This window comes from Gambusia affinis, linkage group LG02 (assembly GCF_019740435.1).
Source record: "Gambusia affinis linkage group LG02, SWU_Gaff_1.0, whole genome shotgun sequence".
Classification (NCBI taxonomy): Eukaryota; Metazoa; Chordata; class Actinopteri; order Cyprinodontiformes; family Poeciliidae; genus Gambusia; species Gambusia affinis.
This window is the reverse complement of record NC_057869.1, coordinates 14,297,324-14,318,297: the sequence shown is the minus strand read 5'-3', so window position 1 is coordinate 14,318,297 and position 20,974 is coordinate 14,297,324. Positions and strand designations below refer to the sequence as shown.

Below are 20,974 nucleotides of genomic sequence, written 5' to 3'. Positions count from 1 at the left end.
GACCCTTTTATAATTTCCTTTGAGGCTTGAGTCAGCAGGTTCATGAGAGTGGAGTGCAAATAAGCCCAACAGAGCTCATCTGAAGTGAAGCATCAGCAGACTGCAGAACAGAATGCAACTGACTTCTGCTTTTTAAGATCCAAATGGGTATCGTTCTGCTGAAATGAGATGCCCAAGACAAAACAAAAGAAACTGATGTAGATTTCTTGGGTCAGGCTAATGACCCGAATCAATTTGTCCTGTGTTTTTAACTCTAAAATAACTATTTCTGAAAATATATAAAAGCACAGCTAAAACAAAACAGGTACAGTTTACCTGACTAATTTAAGATCAACTTTTTTTATAAATTGCACAAATTTATTTCATTTTTGTCATTATTTTATTTTTAAACTTTTGCCAAACAATTTTGAAAAAGACCAATGAAAAAAAATCCTGCCACTCTATTTTATACTTGTTAGATTCATTTTTAATTATAACAAGGTAACTAAAAAGAGTTGTATAAGTGTCACTCCTCCACAGACTGACCTTTTCTCTCCTGCACGGTGACATGAGAGAGTTTGAACATGGTGAGAAATCGCTTCTTGTCCTCCAGTTCTGGTGCTCGGTCCATTTCCTCCGGGGTGAAGCGTGTGCTGAGCTGAGCAGGAGGGGGTGGGGGAGTGCGCTTGGACTGTGAAGCAGGAGGTGAAGGGCTGCGTTCCCTGAGCATTCTCCTCCTTTTCCTTCTCTTTTGCTGCACGAGCTCGTCACGCCGGCTCACGGTGGTCAGGCTAAACATGGTCAGAAACTCTAATTTCTGTATGGAAGCAAATCACACGGATCGTACTTAGTGTTGTACTATGATCACTTGTGTTTTCATTTGCCAGGTTAAAGAATAGAAAGCATATTTTACCTCTGTGGAGTCATCTAGTTTCAGTGGGGGCTGCTCTGCTACCCTCCTGAGATGGGCTCTCACCTCCTCCTCATCACTCTCATCATATGAGTCATCCAGCTCATAGTAGTAACCTGTAGAAACAGTGTCACAATATTTTACTGCCTCTTGTAAAAATGTCAGACTATGAGATGAGACGTAGGGGAGACTGGGGCAAGTTGAGCCAAAAGGTAAGCAGAGCGACCCCTTGTTACTAGGAAACGATATAAAAACAGATCGTTTGACCAAATAGTTGAGTCTGTGAAGCAAAGAACCACACTGTTAAAGTTGCTGGACTTTACAAAAAAAACCTAAAAAAAAAACATTTAGTGCATCATAAGTTTTCTAAGAATTGTGTTTAGACCATTATACATATTTTAAAATGTGTCTTACTACAACACGAAGTCATAAGCTAAAGATAAAAGTATATCATAGTAGCTGTAGGCAGAAAAAGTTGAAATGGTGGCTTTGGGGTAAGTTGTGCCAGTGGAAGAAACAATGATTCTGGAACAAGGATTCAGTTCTAGTACTTTCTTTCTAAATGTCAATGTTTGCTTCCAAAGCTCAATAAAACAATTATTTTATTTTATTTTACTAAATAGTTGTTTATCAGTAATTTGCAACAAGAAGAAAAAGTTATTGAACCTGATAAATTGTGTATAACTAATAAAATGCACAGGATGGGAAAGACAGACTTATTTATGGTAGGAGGAGATGCATGATTGGTGGGGATGAGTTGATGAGCGTGTGTTTATGCTGTGTGATAACTTTATTGGACATGTTATGTTTGTCGAAACAGCCATCTGTTCATTCATTCTGATAGCTTGAAGGGATCCACAATATAAGTAAGTTAGAGATCAAACTAAGGTTGCCTTGATGTGTGATCATAAATCTAAAAAATGGCTCATCTTATCCCAGTCTCTTCTACTTCCAAGCAGGGTCCATCTGATCTTATTCCTGTGATGAATACCTTTCTCTCTGGCCTCCCTTCTCCTCTTCTCCTCCAGGTCCAGCTTACTGACAGACCTTCGGTGCTGCTGCAGAAACTCATCATAGATCAGCGCCGTGTCTGGGCCCAGCCCCTGAGCAGTTAGTGGTCCGATCCCAGCTCCTGCCGCCATTCCAAGACCTTGTCCGTGCCTGCTGTGCACCGGATGTCCTTGCAGGTTCTTCAGTCCAGCATGGATTTTTAAGCTTCCCTCCATTTCGTACTGACTCGGCAAAGACATGGACGCCCTCTGCTGGCTGAGGAGGGACTGGGTGGATTTCTCTAGATCAGCAAGGAAGGTTCCGTGCTCGGAGAGTACTAGAGGAGTTCTGTGAGTGGGGTATTTCTCAATCACCGCCATGTCTCTCCTTCGAGTTCCATCTTCATATTTAGAGGGCCCCTGGGGGCCCCGACTGAGTTCAAAGTGGCCCATCCCTGAGGGCTCGTGGCTACGTCTGGATTCTGAGGCAGTTTCTATGAGCGAGGCGGGGTTCCACAGGGTGGTTGGAGGTGGCGGGTGGTGTTCACGTGGGGGCTGCGGAGGTTTGGGCGAGATGAGGGGTGGAGGGGCGCCTAAGTGGGGGTGATGTTCTCTGCTTCCTGGCTCGTGGTGGTTTTGCATGGACCTGCAGGCAGGAAATTTTAAGACGTTAAATGCATAAATAAAACACAATTTCTCTCCCCAAAAAAGTATTTCCTATCAAACACACAGAACAGAGACATACAGCAGAGCCCATGTGCTGTGCCTGCTTCCTCTCAGCCCTGTCAGTGTGTCTGCACTGCAACGTTATCAAACCTAGACAGAGTAGCCCTGAGCAGAGTGAGGATGTGGCCAAGGCACACACTTTCCTCCCAACACACAGGCTGCTTTTTTATCTGCTAGGCCTTTGTAGTGTGGCATGCACAGCAGAGAGCTGTGTATGAAAGAAGAGGCCAGTGGAAATGTCCTCCTGATGAGGTGCCAGAGAAGAAAACCTCAACACATGAATGGTAAAACAAATATATTTTATAAACAACAAACAAATTATAACCGTTCTAAGAACTGCTATGGAGCTGCTAAATTAATGGTAAGAGGCAAGAAGGAAGAACAGTTGGCTGATGGATATTTTTTTCCAAGTATATTTTCAAATGAAAATGAGGAAGTATTACACACACTGCATGACTAGTTTAATTATCTATACACTATGTTTGGGCGTATGTGAATAAGCAAACTGCGTCTTATCTGCAATCTGCAGCCTTTGAGCTGTGATTATGTGATTACACTGAAGGGTTACTGATAGCATGCGTGTGTGTGCGTGTGTGCCTCTCCAGTCCTGCCAGCATTAACCACAACCCTTACCTCTGAATCACGAGCAACACAAACACAGCCACCCTCACAATGAGAGGTAGGTACCAGGCTAATCCTGTGTATGGTTGAGAGGATTAGCCTTTGTGTGTGTCCAAGTAGTCTGACTCCCTGCATGTTTGAAACCCTTATCAAATCCTGCTCATAAACAGAAGTTATAAAGATTCAATGATACTACCGTCATCAGCTCCTATGCATAGCAGTTTTTTCGTCATTGCAGCACTAGAAAGAAGTCTAAAGGGAAGTAGAGCAGATGTCATGTTCCAGAAATGGTTCATCTTTTTCCTGGAACTGCCTAAGCCAAACTCAATGCCAGCCTGGATTTAGAACTGCAGAACACAGCGATCACTCTCCCTACAGGCCGACAGAAGTGAACGAAAATCTCACTATTTGTGTGTTTTGTTGCAACAGATCCCAGAACGCTTTGTTTTCATCAGATAAGAGGGGAAAAAAAAATTGTGCAATCACTGAAAGAAATCAGGAAGACACTGCCACGGCATGTGGCTTGAGAGTGTTAGCTCACCTGTGAGCGTCTGTTCTGTGATCCGGTACGTCAGCGGGCCGGCTCAGGTCCAGATGCTGCTCCAGAACCTGCTGGCGGAATTCAGACACCTGGGACTGGCGATCCTCTTTCTCCTGTCTCAGCCTGCGTTGCCGTGCCAACCATCTCTCCTCCTCATTGGCCCTCTGCGTGATCATTGAGGCAGTGAGTCCTGTGCCCACAGCGCCAGAGCCCATGTAGAGGGCATGGTTGGAGATCAGACTGGAAACGTGATGATGGGGTTGGACCATTGATGGGTGGATTCCAGGTGGTACTGGTTTGGGCGCTGGAAGAGCAGGCTCTTTGGGTTTCTCTGCAGCAAGGACAGTAAGAAATATATAAATTTTGCATTTTGTATGATCTGTTGCTTCATACAAAGAGCAACTACTTAATAATCTCTTTTAGTTCATTTAATAAAGTGTGCTTTGCTCATGCTACACAGTCATGATCTTTTATCAGTAGAAAAAAATAGAGTTCATCATATTTTGCTAGCTTGTCATTTATCCATGCATCTCATTTGCATAATTGGCACGTGGATTCCTGTAAAGTAACCAACACATCCGAAATGAAAATAAAAATTCAAAATGTTGAAGCAAAATCAATATAATCATCAGGCCACTTTAAAGATTTGTGGGTTACATATTTGTTCTCACTAATTTGAGGAAACTATGTCTGCTTAAGCAAACATTTAAAACAAGCAATTTCATTTTGGGCAACGGATAAAAATAGGTATTTGATTGAAATGAGTCATCTAGTGAGAATAATCCAAAACAGATGGTGCAATTGTTCCAACTATTTTTACTCTTTAGTTAAACTCCCTAACTCCTCAGTTTAATTTATGTAGAACTAAATTACAAATGTAATCTGAAAACAAATAAATATAATTTATATCAAGCTCCATGAATCCAAATTCAGTATAAATGAATCTGATTCATTCCAGCAAACCTATTTATATAGTAAAAGTACAAAGTGATATGATCATATATACCCAATGGTAAAACATTAAGTAAGTAAGATTGTGCTTAGCTGAGAATTTTGTGAAATCTGTCATCCAGAGGATATGGCAAGAGAAACAACTTCCATTTTACAGCAAAAAAAACATCTGCTGCTACCATGACAGCAACAATAAATGCTTCCTTCTAACTGTGATTTAGTACAGTCCAAGTGTTATGTTCTATATTGTAATTGATGTATGAAGTGGCCTACTTGATGTGTAAGTTTTGTTTTTAAAACAATATTTTTGCTTGCGAGATCCTAACTATTCAGTAATAAATCCATACAAAATAAGAAATTGCTAAAATATGTATTTTTTAAAATTTTCTTCCTCACTATAAATGATAAGTCCATCTGTGAGCTGGTTTTGTCTGAGTAACAGTTCAGAGGTCAGCATCTCCATTTGTTTTAAGCTATTTCAGTGTTTATAAGCAACATGACTGCAGCTCTTGGAGGCGACACGAGGAGCATGGACATACCAGCCCGGTTAGGGGTCAGCCTCTCAGGCTTGCTTCGTTCCTCCTGTCCTCTCATGGAGTGGAGTTTAGCCAGATAGTGGTTCTCCATGGCCTTGGACTCCTGCAGCTCCTTCTCTCTCAGAGCTCTTTCCTTCTGCCTCTCCAGCTCCTTCTCCCTCTCCTTTTCCTTCTCCCGCTCTCTCTCGCGCTCCCGTTCCCGCTCGCGTTCCCTCTCGCGCTCCTTCTCTCGCTCAGCCTCGCGCTCCCTTTCTTTTTCACGTTCGCGCTCTCGTTCGCGTTCCCTCTCACGCTGTCGCAGCTCATCTTCCAGCTGGAGTCTGGAAATACAAATTGTACAAGGAAACAAAACAATGTCAGCAAAATTAGAAGAAGACAACACGTAATTGTGACATACTGCTGAGATATACTCTATGCATTTACCAAGGGGGACTTTACCTCTCAGACTGCAGTGCTGATAATGAAGGGTGTGCAAAATCTCCAGGGTAGCGGACGCCAGGTAGGTGCATGTGAACAGCAGAAGGATGGAGGGGGGGTAAAGCTCCCCCTGCTGGCAGTGGATAGAAAGGTGACCTTAAAGCAGAGAGGCAGAACGGGTCATCCATCCTGGGATACGAGGATTACAAGAAAAAAAAGGAAAGAAAAAGAACGTCAGTCAGTCTCCTCATGTGATGTGACAGTGCAGCTTTTACTTTCATTAACCTGTCTGCCTCCCTCTCCCAAAGAAGCGACTTCCCTGGGTCTTCCATCTTTTCCAGGAGGCAGCAGTATCTGTCAGCTAAGCTCCATCACCACACAAGAACCATGAAAAGACAGCGCTGGAGGTTGATGCACAGCTTATGTGTACGTGTGTGACATCCACAGCCCACCCCTCATTAAATCCATTATGGAGGAGTGTGTGTGATGGGTACTGCAGTCCTATGATGTTAGATGACAGACTAGGGGCATGCAGCCAGTGAGAGAGCCTAAAGCAAGAGAAGTCCTTCTCAGCATGCACACAATCATGAGGGAAATGCATTTAAAAGTGTTGCTGCACAAGATTTGGAAAAATGCACAATTACAACATTTTATATAAAGATTGCGATGATGACATTCGTTGCAATTCGCCAGTTTTTTCTCCACTGTTCTGTTTCATTTCTGTAATCAAAATGTTTCGGCAGCTTTTCCAGAGATTTCACATCTCACACACTAAAATTTATATCAGGTATGGGCACCAAAGGAAGAGAAGCCACTAGACAAATATACTGCTGGATGACAGAGTGTGAATGAACTCTAAATGTGATCCTGAAAAATGGTTTCAGGCAGTCTTTGGGAATATTGCACATGCTTCATTGCACTGATTGCAGTGATTTGATATACTGAGCAACTTTTAAATAGGAATTCATTTAGAAAATTCAAATAAAATATTTAAGAAAAATTAACACCTTGTTTATTAATTTAAAAAAACAAAAAACTAAGCAAATTATTTTATGACATTCCTTTAATACAAACCTTCAAACATACATTGGTAGTAAAACAACTATTTATGTCTTAATGTTGCTTATGGCATCTGGGTAAGGAAAGTATCTAAATACAATGCACACAGTCTTAATTGATATGTTTCTTCACCCTAAGTGCATTTTGATAATGCAAACCCAGAAATATTCAACACCATCCTTTTAGCATCAGCTTGTCCAGTGAAGGTGATTATATACTGTATATATCATTTTGAACTCTGTACCTGTACCATACGGCTCAGTACCAGAATGGAGTTTTTCAGTCTTCACTTGCTTGTTTGCATGACTGAATACAGCAGTTTGTGTTCAAGTTTAATGTAGCTTGCATTACCACTGCCACTGAGTATGCAGGCTCATAATTCGTGCACCAACACACACATATTGATCAATAATTTTGCACAATAAATAATCAGAGAGAAACTGCAAAGTCAACAAAAGGATTAAATAAGATGCTGACCTGTACGGCGTGAATGAGGGGTGGGGCAGATAGCTGGGGTGGTAGTAGGCGGCTGCAGCCGCTGCTGCTGCAGGGTCCAGGCCAAGGGGCAGAGACTGCATCCTCAGGGAATCCTCGGTTGTGGCGTAGGGCCGAAAACTCCGGAGGTACTCCTCTGGTATGGCACCAGGTGGCACCGCATTAGACAACTGTCTGGGCAGGCTGGAGGGGGCGGGTGGAGGAGCAAGGCACAGCAGGAAAAATATAGTTTGTTTTATTCTCCGTTTATAATTGTGCAAATTCATCAGGATTCAATAAGAAACGACGTAAACTAATTGCTTTCAGCACTAATGTCAAAAAGATGAATGTGTGCTGTAGTTGCTTATTCCAGAGAGTCTGATATCAGAAACGGTATTGATCACAACATCCAAGTGAGCGGCGACTTCCTGTAATAAAACTAAACACAGATTTAGCAATTTGATAAAGGTGAGAAAAATTATTTGCTTACTTAAGGGGCGGAAACCGTGAATCCTGCATGACAGCACCAGGGGTGAGACCAAAGGCATAGGGGTTTCCCAGGAGGTGAGCAGGGACCGAGGGGCCACCTTTTTCCTGGGAGAAGGTCCCCTCTACAGTCAGACGTTCCCTGCTGGCCCCACGGGACCCCGAGTCAGCCTGCAGAGAGATACAGGGAAAGAATCTTGGTCATTGTTCGCTGGGACCTGTGACCGTCATGGTTGTCACAGCTCATGGAGCCAGCCTTTTGAGAGGGGAGATAGAAGAAATAATAGGCCTGTTTATGGAGTGGCAGTCTCCCTCATCCAGTCTGCTTACCTCAGGCACTTTTAGAACATTTCTTACACAGCACCCTCTGTTAAAAACAGACGGCTTAACATTTCTAATAGCGAATGTAAAAGAGTAGAAGCAAGAGGATAGAGGCAAAGAAAAGAATAGCTTTTTTTTTCACTAAATGTAAACAAGAGCTGACATCTGTATGATCGATGAGAACGGTGATGTTGCAAATGATCATGACTGATCTGAGATAAAGAGAGTATGAGTCTGTGGTTGTATTCACAACAAAGTCCAAAAAGCTTAATCCCTGTGCCTCTGTTCCTGTTTCTTTCTTTTCCTTCACCTCCATCCCTTCTTCCTTTCCTTTTGGCAGCAAGCGTTGTCTCACTTCTTCAATCCCACAACAAACACACAATAACACTCAGCAAGCGCACACACCGTTTCAGAGCTACAAAAGACATCCCGCTGAGGGAGTGGGAGTGCGTTTTCTGAAGCTTTGGTTTTCCTCGGCCTACAAACGCAAGAGCAGAGGAGAGATTTTTACACTCCTTCTGAGTTCTACAAAGAAATTACTCAAAGGAGGACGTACTGTCAAGGTTTTCCTGGGAAAGAAGGAGCATTTATCAGACATCTCGCAAAACCAGACTTAAAATTGGCAAGAGAACAAGTAGGAGGAGAAAGAGGGGAGACAGGGAAAAACAAGATGAGGCCATAAAGACAGTGAGCAGGAGGAGTTGGCAGTTCCTGAACCCACTAAATTAACCTCTGGGTTCCCTTGGAGTAGAAGACCTTACAGCAGTACTGCCGCCTCTCTCACCACTGCCTCTGATAAAACAAATCCCATTTACTGAACCATTAACTCCACAGCTACTGACCCAGGCTGACACTGATGCGCCAACATCCAATCTTAAATGCCTCTAATGGTCAGATTCCTAACATGACCCTTTGTTTAAGGCCCCTCTCGCCCTTTCCAGTAGTCTAATGCAGCTATTTACTCCAAGCAGTTTGCTGCGCTCCACTAAACAACGTGGTACTTTATTCCCCCCCAAAGCAAGCACAGTCTCCTCGACCCCAGCCCAATCCCTTTTAAAAAGCTTTATGAGCAGTGGGAGAAGGTGGACGTCCGTCGAGGGCCTCAGCAGCCATGTGGAAAAGAGGGATACATATGTCAAAATATGTCGGTATCAGCAGTTTATGGATACTTTATCCAGTCCTACAATATTCAGACTGGTATTGTGTCTGAAGAAGCAGATAAGTACAACAAACTTGACAAGAACTGAAAACACCCAATAGTTACGGATTTGGCAAAAGTTTCAGTTATTCTTCACTTTTTGATTCAATCATGCCAAAAGATTAAAACTGTATCGTATATCTTGCCAATTCCAAAGTTTGATTAAATATGGCAATATTTTTGGTGCCAATTTGTCTTTTCTTATGAATGGACTATTAAAAGGCAATTATTTTTGCCCAGTCTGATAGACATCAAGGTCTGTGTAAGACAGATTTTGTTAGCTGTAACAGAGAGAGTGCAAATATTATGATGACTACTTTACACCTTGATCACCAATGAGCAGAACATTTATCGCTGATGTTTTACGCTACACTGGTTTACCAAAAGAATGATCAGACAGTAGACTGATTACACAGACATGCAAGAAACATTTAGGAGCAGTTAGAGAAAAAGTGAACTGAGTAGAATATGACTCTGCAAACCACAAAGCAGTAAATGCACAAAAACGTCATTCAACTTTATGCCATGATAAATGAGAAGTTCAAAAGTAAATCATATCAAATTATAAACCAAATTTTGCACCTTAAATTATGCAACAATGTACAGTGTTTCCCTCTATTTTTAGCTCTATTTCCCTGTATTTAGCACTGAAGTTATGGCTTCAAAACCATAAACAATTGCGGTTTAAAGTACCTGAAAGTAGCACTTTAATACATGACAGTAGAAATTACTGAGTCTCCCAAATATTACATCAAAGCGCTCTTTTGCAATTGTAATAATGCACACACTCGGGTAGAAGTAATGACTGCAAATCAATATATTGGAAAGCTTTATGCATTAGTAAATATGTGAGAATATTTTGCAGCAGCAGGAATATTTTTTAGCTGAAATATGTTGATTATACATTTTTCTTTGTTGGCATGCCCAATAAAATGTTCCGTCAACTGAAGATTATCTAAGTGTCAGAATTACATACTGACCCATACCTAATGGACTGTGCCTTGTAAACAAGTTGTACTTTAGACACAGATGAGGCTGCAATTCATAGATCTGAGTGAGCTGATAGCTTTTTTTTTTTTACATCACTGAAACTATTATTCAAATTTATGCTAAGGAAACACCTACCCATCTATGACATTACTTATTTTTTGCCTCATTCTTGTCACATATACACTATTTATTAACTATCATTAATTTGAATCCACCCAGATCATAGCAAACATGAATTAACATCCTAAGTTCCACTGCTAATGAAGCCATTTTGTAGATGACCTCAGACTATCTGTTAACCAGCAATTGGTATGAAAACGTTGAACTGTGTTCCACATCAGACACTGTGAGTGCGTCACAGAGGCATCTCTTCACCACCACAGCTGTGATGCAATTACTGTGAACTGGTCCAATTTCCAGACACAAATTTTCACTGAAATTGAATCAAGTGTTCCTTTTCAACTATTTTCACACAAATCTTATCAGAAGATGTAACAGCAATAATTAAGCATATTAGCTGGTTCCTTGTTTTACAACCTATTTGGCCACTAGAAGTGAGCCAATCAATCATTCATGGAAGATGGAAACAAAATGTGATTTTACAACAAAGCATTGTTCTAAGATTTTCACAATATAACAGTGTTTAAACAAAATTTTTTGAAAAATCTCAACACAATGCTAAATGTTTTAAACAGAGAACATACAATCCTCCTGCTGTAAAAATAGCATTAATTTTAGTATTATTTATAACAAAATTATATTACCTGGTTAATTATCTGGGCTTTGTGGTCTATGTTAGTCACATCGGTTGCAGCCTACCTGCAGTTTTAAAATAGCCTATATTAATTAGAGTGACATTTATGTTACACTGTCACACTGTCTTTTTTGCAATGGAAAATATTTTTCAAACAGACAAATTTGTCTTGCTTATAAACAGAGAAACTGTTTAAGAACCTTTTCTCACCCAGTTGATTGTCAGTGCACAGCAACAGGTGGGGGCATGAAGTCCTGCATTAAATACATACATTTTAGTTCAGTTTCTTTGTAATGCACCAATTCACTGATAAAGTAGTTTTAAAGCATTTTACTTAATTAAAGCAGTGGTCATTATCATGGTCATTAGTAAAACTTTGCTTAAGGAACACTAGGAAACTATATTAAGTCACTATCTTTGCAGAAATTCCTCTTGCAGGAATGTGCAGACAGCAAACAGCTGATTGCATCGAGTCATAAACATTGTGACAATCCCTTATACTGAGCATCCATCAGCATTTCTCTATACTTTGTATATGCATCCACTTTAAACACCTTGGTATACCATGATTCAAACAACTGACCAATGCCTAGTTATAATATCTCCTTACAATACAGTTTTGAGACTATGTTCATCTCCGTTTCCTGACCTTGGTCCTTGGGATTCTGCTGAATGCATGTAGATACACAGTCAGAAGGGTATGCAAAGGCGTAGGTCTAACAGGTCAGACCTTTGGTAAGGCCCACAGCACTTATTCACTCAGGCACCTATACTTCCAACTAGTCATACCATTTGAGCTCTTTCTTATTGAAAATGCACTCTTTACCAGTAGTCCATCACTTTGCACACACTAACTAACAAACACAAGCACTCAAACTCCAAAGACACATCCATTAACAACCTTCTTCCTCCGTGCAATCTAGGCCCCTGTAACCCTCAGCGAGGGTGGGAGACCCCGCGCATTGTAGAGTGCTCGTTTATGCCTCTCAGATGGAGCCATGAATCCAAATTGCCAATTATAAAGCAATTACAGGCAGCAGCGGGAGCAGACTCCCGCAGTCATTAAAGCAAAATGCCAACGCACCAAGGCCTCCCTACTTCACTGCACTGCCTGTCACCCCCACCTCTGAAAGACTCGTATCTCAGCAAGAGATCCTAAAATACCCTTCTATTGCACAAAAGAGGACACAAACATTTTTGCCCGCAGAAAAAAAAATGTTTTTATCAGACACTTTACAAGGGATGCAGAAAACACACTTGTGCCTCTGAATGAGACCATTTCGTCTTTCTGTAACCATAGAGTGCTACCCTGTATTAAAAAAGCCTGATACACCATCTTTTTTGTGAAAAAATATTTTTGTGATGTGTGCTTTTATAGTCCTGAGGTTCACTTAATGGTTGCAGCAAAAATGTCATAGATGCCATGATGCCGGCTTTCACGATGCATCTCCCCTGCTGTTCAACCCCAACCTTTGACCTCTTAGCCTAACCTCTTGCCACTATCACCTCCCTTAACCTCCTCATTCTTTGGCAACGTGGCCTTCAACTGCTTTTGGGGATAGCGCAAACCCAGTGTCCTGACCTCTTCAGTTTCAGTGTGACCTCTAAGATATACAATCACAGCCATCACAGCCAATCAAAGCACACACATATGCATACGGTTCGGAAACATAAGCAGTGCATACACTGCTTAAGGTATGATGGGAGCTTTTGATGATATATTTTTTCCTACTCCTATGTGAAGCTGCTTTGTTGCAAGAATGGCAAACATTATGATTTTTTTCCTAATGACAGCTTCATTCATCCGGCACCTCCTTGCACTGACTGACCCTTGAACTGCAGACAGGTCACTTTGACAAAGCTGTGGTTGCAGATTGCAAGGTTCAGATTGGTATTCAGGGGAGAGGACAATGGCCCAAACACTGTGAATTGCTGTTAACTGACCTCTTTGCCCAGCGCTAACTGTCCCTCTTTTGTCTGTCCCCAGGGAATCATCTAAATGTCTCAGAGAATTTCCGCATGTTGTTGAGTGCTGTTCATGACCGTGCACTTGGCCTTAACCATTAGCCCCGAGCTGAGATAAGAAGCCTTAAAGTGCAGCCATAATCCATAATCCACTTCTTATCAAAGCAAACAGCTCTCCCACTTTCTCTCTCTTCCACAATGCAACTTAAGAGTGTGCGTCGGGTTGATGGGGCTAAGGATCCTTTTGACTGCTGAGGGTTGGGTTGGAGGATTACCAGTCTTAACCCTAACACTAGGGAGACTGATCCAAGGATGGAATGGGAGTGGGCACAGAGAGGCACAGATGTTGGCTGCCATTACTGCCATCACCTCACTGTCCCAGTGGCAGCTGACATTGTTTAATGCATGAAGCCAGTGAGTTGTTGGAGCTACACTCATAGACCTGTCAGCTATGTCACAGGCACATATGTCAAGTATATACTGACACCTCATGAGCTGCATGCTGCAAGAAAATCCACTGAAGCCTGAAAAGTCCAGCTGGTGTGTGTAGATTGTGCTTGAAGGCAAGCTGAACAATGAGAAGATTTGAACACAACAGTAAGAATCAGGAAAAAAAGGCATTTGAGGCAAACTAGAGCAACTAAATATGGGGGAAGAAAAACCGGATAGACTCAATGTCAGTGTGAAAGGCTTTTTAAATGTTAATTTACCTGCCGGCCCTCGTTCCTCCACAGGCCGTTGCTTGTTTTTGTAGGAGCTATGGTGACTACAGGTGGAGTGTTTGGCACACTGTGACCTGCTGGGGGAACCAGCACAGGTCCTGGACCAAGAGGACCTCTCTTGGGTGTACTGACTGGAGAGCTGTGGTTGGTGGCCGGAGAAGAGACTGGAGATGACTCACTGCTGATGGAGGATGCAGCTGAAGAAAAATAAAAACAAAACAAAGTCAGAAAATTATCACCTGCTGAGAAGGTTTTTTTTTTTCCTATGAAAAACAATGAAAAAAAAGCCAGATGTAACACTTGAAACAAGTTGCACCCTGACATGAAATTTATCATAAACAAATCCATATAACATATTTTGTTTGAACTTTATATGACAGACAGACACAGAGGGATAAAAAAAATTATGAAGATGAGGGAAATTGATGCATAGTTTTACATTGTTTTTAAAAATTAAAATAGAAAATGATATGCATAGCATTTACATGTGATATGGGTATGCATTCAGCCTCACTGATGCATGGAGTCGATACTATTCGTCAGGCCAGTTTCAGATCTGCCTCCTACCCACCTTTCACTGCAGTTGCAGTGGGAAGTCATTTGGGGAACATCTGTACCAGCTTTGCACATTTATAGGCAGACATGTTTACTCTACTTTCCAAAATAACTCAGGGTGACTCAGATTCACTGAAGAGTGTCCAAATAGAAATTTGTGGGATTTCCAAATTCCACAAATTCTCAATGGTATTTTAGTTCTGATTTCACTAATTTAACACGTGAATATGCTTTGATCCGAATTTTTTCATTGCACCTCTAGATGTATGTTGAGTGTTTAGCTGTATGATCATTTCCACCCCAGTGGCAAATATGTTGAAGCCTCTTAACTGTTTTTCTTTGAATTGTCAGCAAATGTCCCATCAACTCTGAACTGCTTCCTTTTCTCTGCTGAAGAACAGCATCCACCAAAAGAACGATGTTACGATCACCCTGTTTTATTATTTGCACGTGGGCCAAAAAGTTAAACTTTGGTCTCATTTGACCAGAGCACCTTCTTCTATACATTTACTGTGTGCCCTATATAGTTTATGACAAACTTTATACAAGACTATAGTTTTTGTTCAACAACAAAAACGGTGAAAGGTGGGTAGGAGCCATAAAGTGCACATCTAGCACTTGTCCTGTCAAGAGATTTTCCCATCAGAGCAGTGGATCTCTGAAAATCCTCCAGGTATCCTGGGCCTCTTGGTTGATGTTCTGATTTATGCTATCCTTGCCCAGCCTTGAAGGGTTAGCAGTTACACAGTATTCTTTCTATTTCTGCATGATAGATTGAACTGTTAGATGTTCAAAACTTGGGATACTGTTTTGTAACCAAAACCTGCCTTTAAGTTGATCATAACTTAACCCAAGAATGTTAGTTCAGAAATGTTCTCTAGCAAACCTCTGAGGTCTTCATAGAATGACTGTGTTTATACAGAGGCAAAATTAAACACAGTTAGACTGTTTACTAATTAAATAACATCTAAAGGCAGTTGGAACACATATGCAGGTCAAAAGGTTCAAATGTTTTATCTTAAAAATGTTGAAAAGCATGTATCTCTTGTCTCCCACTTCATAATTATTAGATCATTTCTGTGTAAAGCCCAATTTTAAATGTAATCTTTTGCTTGCAAATTGACCAAATCTGGATAAAGTTAAGGGATATTATTTAGCAAGAGATGCTATATTCTTTTTAAGCTGGATGGGTATGTTTGATTCACTTTAATTGATCACGATTTGCAGGACATAAAACTATAAGCACACACTGTGTGGTTGTCAACACCAATACTGTATTTATATGCTGTGCTTACAGGCACATATGTGCCCATCTCCCCTTCCCTCCTTTTCTCCATACATACACATGCACAGCAGGTGGTGAAAAGCTAGTCCAATGAGCTCCTCTGCTGTGATGTAGCTGTGCCACATTAACAAAGCCCTCCAGGGAAACCCTGTAGCGCGGGGTCACGGACTGGTCACATGCCTCACTTTCAGCACATCTCGCTTTCTCTCTCCCTGGCTACAAAACCTCCAATATGATGTCCCCACATTCATATGCCTCTGTTTAGACTTTCATCTTCCTAACCATAACAGCCTTAACCTCCGCTCCGGCAGCCTTCTGTTGCTCCCAACTACATTCTCTTTCTACTGTTCGTATCCTTCTATCTTCCTTTATTGACGTTCCTGTCTTCCCGCTTTTTTACTGATAAGCTGTCTTTGTTCTTCTTCTACAAGCCTCTCTCCCCCTTCTTATGACAGCGCAGTGTGCTGTATATCACCAACTCTCAGAGGAAGTACAGCATTACACAGTCAAACTGGGTCACAACCCTCTCGGTGGGACGGCGCTGCCGAAAGGACAATGAGAGATGAGAGCTTTGGTGTGCAGGTAGCACGTTTTCGTGCAACAGTGTGCTTATTTTAAATTTATAAGGAGCAGAAACCCCGGGTCGGTTTCAGGTCTGCCTTCTATCCAAATTTCTTCTCTGCTTTGGTTTCCATGGTAACATAACCATAACAGACGTCGTCATTTCGTGGTAGGTGCCGTGAAGACATGGTGGAGAATTTTACTATTGAAGGGATCAATGATAGCATCGAGGTGATTTCTAACTTCAAAAAAGAAAAAAGAAAAAAAAAAAAAGTGAAAAAAATCTATGCGAGTGGTGAAGCGGCAGGACTGGCAGGGGACAGCATGAGAAAAGACGTGTGATGAAGAGATGGAGGTGACATGTGGAGAGACATGAAAATGAAAAATGATGGGAGATGGGGGAGTGATTAGTTTAAAAAAAAAAAAGAAAAAGAAAAAAAGAGAAAGGTAAGAGACGGGAGAGAGAGACCAGAGAGGAAAGCAGAGATAAGGGGTGCAGATGTGTGAGTGGTGGATGGGGCAGTCATATCTTGTCTGCACAATAGCAATTAGTGGCCTAATCCCCCCCCCCCTCCCCACCTCACCTCGGAGAGCCATTACTCTCCCCTACAAGACTAGGCCAATCAATAGCAGCCCACTCAGCCTGGGGAACAGAGCTACACTTAATACAGCTCTAGTGTCACAGCCTATTCAGTCATCACACACACATGCACACTCGCAACTGGCATACACAAGGATGGGGAAGCAAATAAAGCCAGGGATGGGGGAGTTGGAGAGAGGTGGTGGTGGGGTGGGGAGGGTAGGGTACGAGTGGGGGGTGCTCACACTGATACTCTACTGCTAAGCAACAGCGCTGCACTACATCTACCCCCACCTCCGCCTGATGCCCCCCTCCATCTCCTTGTCCTCTTCATCGTGGAGGCAGTACAGACCAAAGAAGAGGCAGGGCAGACTAAATAATTAAGGGGAAGGGGAGCAGGTAAGGGAAGGGTGGAAATAAAAGAGACAAGAGCCTTCAACCAACAGCCTTCAACCAACAGCTTCATTCTCTTCTTGCAGCTTGGAGAATCTGCGTATACTTCAAAGCATCCTTCCTCAATGGGCAGGCGCATTATACACCGAGAAGAAAAACACAAACACACCAACAGCTATTATTCTTTTATCGTTTCCACCTCCTCCTTTTGAACAGCACCCCTACATACCACCTCTTCATACCCCCTACTTCATTTCCCTTCTGTTCAGACGCGGAGCCTGCCAACCAGACAAAGATCTGTCAGCCTTAAAGCTCAATTAAAAAATATGTATACACAATAAAATACTATTTATTAAGATTTTTGTTAAACTGGTTACATTACAGCATTCATTTGCAGGCAGTGTCTTACCAAAAGGATCCACACATCTTGAACTGTCACATTTTTTCACTTAACAGCCAGAAGTGTAATTTTATTGGAGTTTAATATACTTGTGAACCACGTTGACGTGAAAGGACGAGGACAAATGATTTAAAGATTACTTTACAGATAAAGGTCACAAATATAATCATGTATATGTTCAGCTCCTTGATTTAATGCAGTCCAAAATCTAGACTTTGCTCCAATTAGTGTTGCAAGGGTCTCTACCAGTACTATAGATCTAGAGACTGAAATTATTGCTCATTTTAGCTCATTTGAGCTGTTACTTAGCAAAACAGCTCACGTTCAGCCAGATGGACATTATCTACTGGTCTACCCATTCCAGCTTTTCTATTTCTGCTAAAAAGAAGCATCACCAAAGCATGTTGATAACTTTACAACTTTATTTTTTAACAGTGCACAAAGTATCTTTCTACTCATTCCTAGTGGCCAGATTTGTGGAATCCATCTCTAATAGTTGTCCAGTCAATATATTCTATCTGAGGACTGGATCTCTGCAGAGTGTCCTTCCAGAGTATATACTGCTCCTCTGAATAATTCTCTCCTTTTCCACCTAGCTTAGGTGGATTCATTGCTTGGTATGTTTGCAGTTATGCTATATTCATATTTTCTATATGTGTTAAGGTTGAGATATTATTCTTGACCAACTGTGGTCCTCTCTGTTTAGTGTGTCTTATGTTTCTGAGAGCCAACTAAAAGAGCCTGTCAGGACTTCACTTAACATCTCTATTTATACTAAGTTGAAATTATAGAAAGGTCCACAAATCAGAATTTTATTTGGAAAAGACTTTTAATGTATAAAATAAAAGCCCAATAAATACATTAATGCTTATGATTCATATGTAACATATGAAAAAGTGAAGATTTTGTAAGCTTCTTTCTTTCTTCAACCTTCTGCTTCTATCTTTCCACACACTTCTCATGACTCAAGTCTTTACCATCCTTTTAAGATTTCCTTGTGGACCATTATCAGCCCTCCTCTTCTCCTCTTCCCTCTCATCACCCTACCACGTGATAGGCAAAAATCCGGCACGCAAGACATGTGACTGGCATCAGCATGGTCTCGTCACTGCCATATGCTCCTCCCCTTCTATCTATAGAGGGAAGATGGCCACACATGCTGGGCCTGCAGAGAGCTGGAAGAGGAGGAATGGAGCAAGGGCTTTCATCCCTAGAGTCTAAAACGGGCTCATCAGCTCTCAACCTGCACTTCATTAATGGGACTGTCACTTCCTTGATATGGTGGGGTGCATGTTGTGTGATGATGAGGTCTGGAGGGGGGTTACAGGGAGAGAAAAAGGGATAGAGCAGTAAGAGACAGAAGGAAAAAGGAACAAAAGAGATAAAAGGAGAATCCTGTCTCAGTACCTAGCTCTATATGATTAATGTGAAGCTCCTTTCTCCATCGTCTCCTCTATTACCAGACCCCATTCTCTCCGAGAGCCTCCTCACTTGATTGCTCAAGCTGATCCACATGCACACACACACAATCAGGGAGCAGAAGCAATAAACAAACCAAGCAATCTGTGGTCGGACGCAGCGGCCAAGTGTCCCTGCACAGCCAATACATTTTACATTAACCAGTGACCCTGTACAAAAAAAAAAAAAAAAGCCGCCCGGAGTTTTCAGTGGGTCCTTTCATTCACACACACCGACTTTCCTGTCCCTCGATAGGATCTAAAGAGAAACACACAAAAAGGGCTTTAATGTTGCCCAACCCCTCCCAACCCACCATCACCTCTGTCGAAACGGCCGGGCAGGCATACGTCTCATCATGCCAAAGAGTGGCTGCTCTCCTCCACCCCCTCCACCAACACACCCTCCTCACTCCCACCTCCTCCCTCCCAGCATGCATTACAACAACATCAGCACTTAATTAAACAGTCCATTTCACACCTGGTGTGCATAGCAGTGCCCAGCCAGCCCTGCATCCATATGCCACCCCAACCAGCACAAGCCTCAACACGTGCACTCCTAACACACAAACACATGCTAATGCACACAAACGCTGCACACACCTGCTACTACAGTCTTGGACATGCTCTGACAACACAACACAAAGCCTGTAATCTGCATCACTGAGTTGGGGGGGAGGGGAGAGCATGCACACACACACACACACACACACACGCCCACGCACACACACAGTATGTGTGTTGCTGTGCCAGTGAGAGAAAGGAAGATGGTACAAGATGGCGGGAGGAAATAAGAGCAGCAATACATAGTGGCTTCTGCTGACTGTACAAACTGTACATCCAGATTAATAATGCCTCATTTGTGATCTTACTCATGAGAAGAGTGCATAGAAAGATAGAGGGAAGGTAAAGGAAAAGAGCTGGTTTGTGAGTGTTTCAGGGACAGTAACAGCCTGAAGGGTTTCTGCCTTTGAGAAACACACATACAGTAGACACACACGCACACCCACACGCCCGCATACACTGAGCACAGCAAGGCAGTGCAAGCTCCAGGCAGGCTCCAGATGGAGAGGTCAGCGACACACTGCCCCACTGTCCCAGCATGCTCTGAGCTCCCAGAAACAAGGGAAGCCTCTGGCCACACACATGCACTCCAACACACACACACACACACGCTTTATAACAGACACTTCTGGTTTTCACAAATCTACTAATTACTTCCTAATCCTTTTATCTAGCCAGTTCGGTTCATTCCATCTACCCTGAATACCTTTATTCCCCCTCACTTCATTTTCTCTCCAGCTGTAAAACTCTTTCCGTGTTTGTGTGTCTAAGCAGAGAGCGGAGAAGAAACAACCGAGATGATTAAACCCAGATCGGCTTAATTAATCAGATATCAGGAGGTCTGCTTTTCTGAGGCAGCGTGCTGGCTGAGTCTGCGCAGATTTGCTTACACATGTGAGCGTACGCTGGATGAGAGTGTCCTTTATGCTGCTCCGATACTCATTATCCATCACCTCCCCTCTTCAACACAGCTCTCAAAACACAGAGCTATTCATTATGCTTGCCTCAGACAAGTGACGATGTATGCAACTGTGTGCGTGTACGCACGGGTGTGTGTGGGTGTGTATATAAACAGCAGCCGTGCTCCGGGTCTTAAATCAGTTCAGTGGCTGGTCGCTGCAATACTAGTGCTCAAACTAAGCTAATTCTTTAAAGCCTTAGAACGTGAGTCATTACATCTCACATACACATATTGCCCCCGAAAGCAAACACCACAGGGTGGGAAAGAGAAGAGGAGGCTGAGTCAAAAGGTAATGAAAGGATAGCAGGCTGCAGCATGCAAAGAAATCACAAAGCTTATACCATTGCAAAGACAACTGTTTATACATGTGGGGGTGTTTGGGTGTGTGTTGGCTATAAATATAGACTGTAGACAGAAAAATGACTTGAGCTCAGGAGCCATATGACTCTCTGCCCACCCTGGAAACACAAAGCTTCCTACACAGGCAGTTGCACCTTGCTGTATGCCCAACAGCTGACTCACTGACACCTCACTACCTACTCCAACCAGGCTGGGTAGTCCTCAGAGATAACAAAGGCAATG

The 20,974-nt window shown here is 42.3% G+C and overlaps 1 protein-coding gene across 2 annotated transcripts in view; it reads right to left on the bottom strand.

Moving 5' to 3' along the window:
• Window positions 1-20,974, bottom strand: part of gse1b (Gse1 coiled-coil protein b) — a 180,628-nt gene that overhangs the window by 6,496 nt on the left and 153,158 nt on the right. Inside the window, exons 4-13 of one of the 2 annotated variants that reach the window (XM_044137379.1) lie at window positions 13,628-13,836; window positions 7,694-7,860; window positions 7,207-7,407; window positions 5,692-5,859; window positions 5,443-5,573; window positions 5,257-5,412; window positions 3,767-4,097; window positions 1,881-2,524; window positions 893-1,005; window positions 526-796 (exon numbers count right to left, since the gene is read on the bottom strand). In XM_044137379.1, coding sequence (XP_043993314.1) covers window positions 526-796; window positions 893-1,005; window positions 1,881-2,524; window positions 3,767-4,097; window positions 5,257-5,412; window positions 5,443-5,573; window positions 5,692-5,859; window positions 7,207-7,407; window positions 7,694-7,860; window positions 13,628-13,836 — 2,391 coding nt within the window. Of the gene's footprint in view, window positions 1-525; window positions 797-892; window positions 1,006-1,880; window positions 2,525-3,766; window positions 4,098-5,256; window positions 5,574-5,691; window positions 5,860-7,206; window positions 7,408-7,693; window positions 7,861-13,627; window positions 13,837-20,974 lie in introns of both variants that reach the window. The other variant, XM_044137368.1, reaches the window with a different exon arrangement.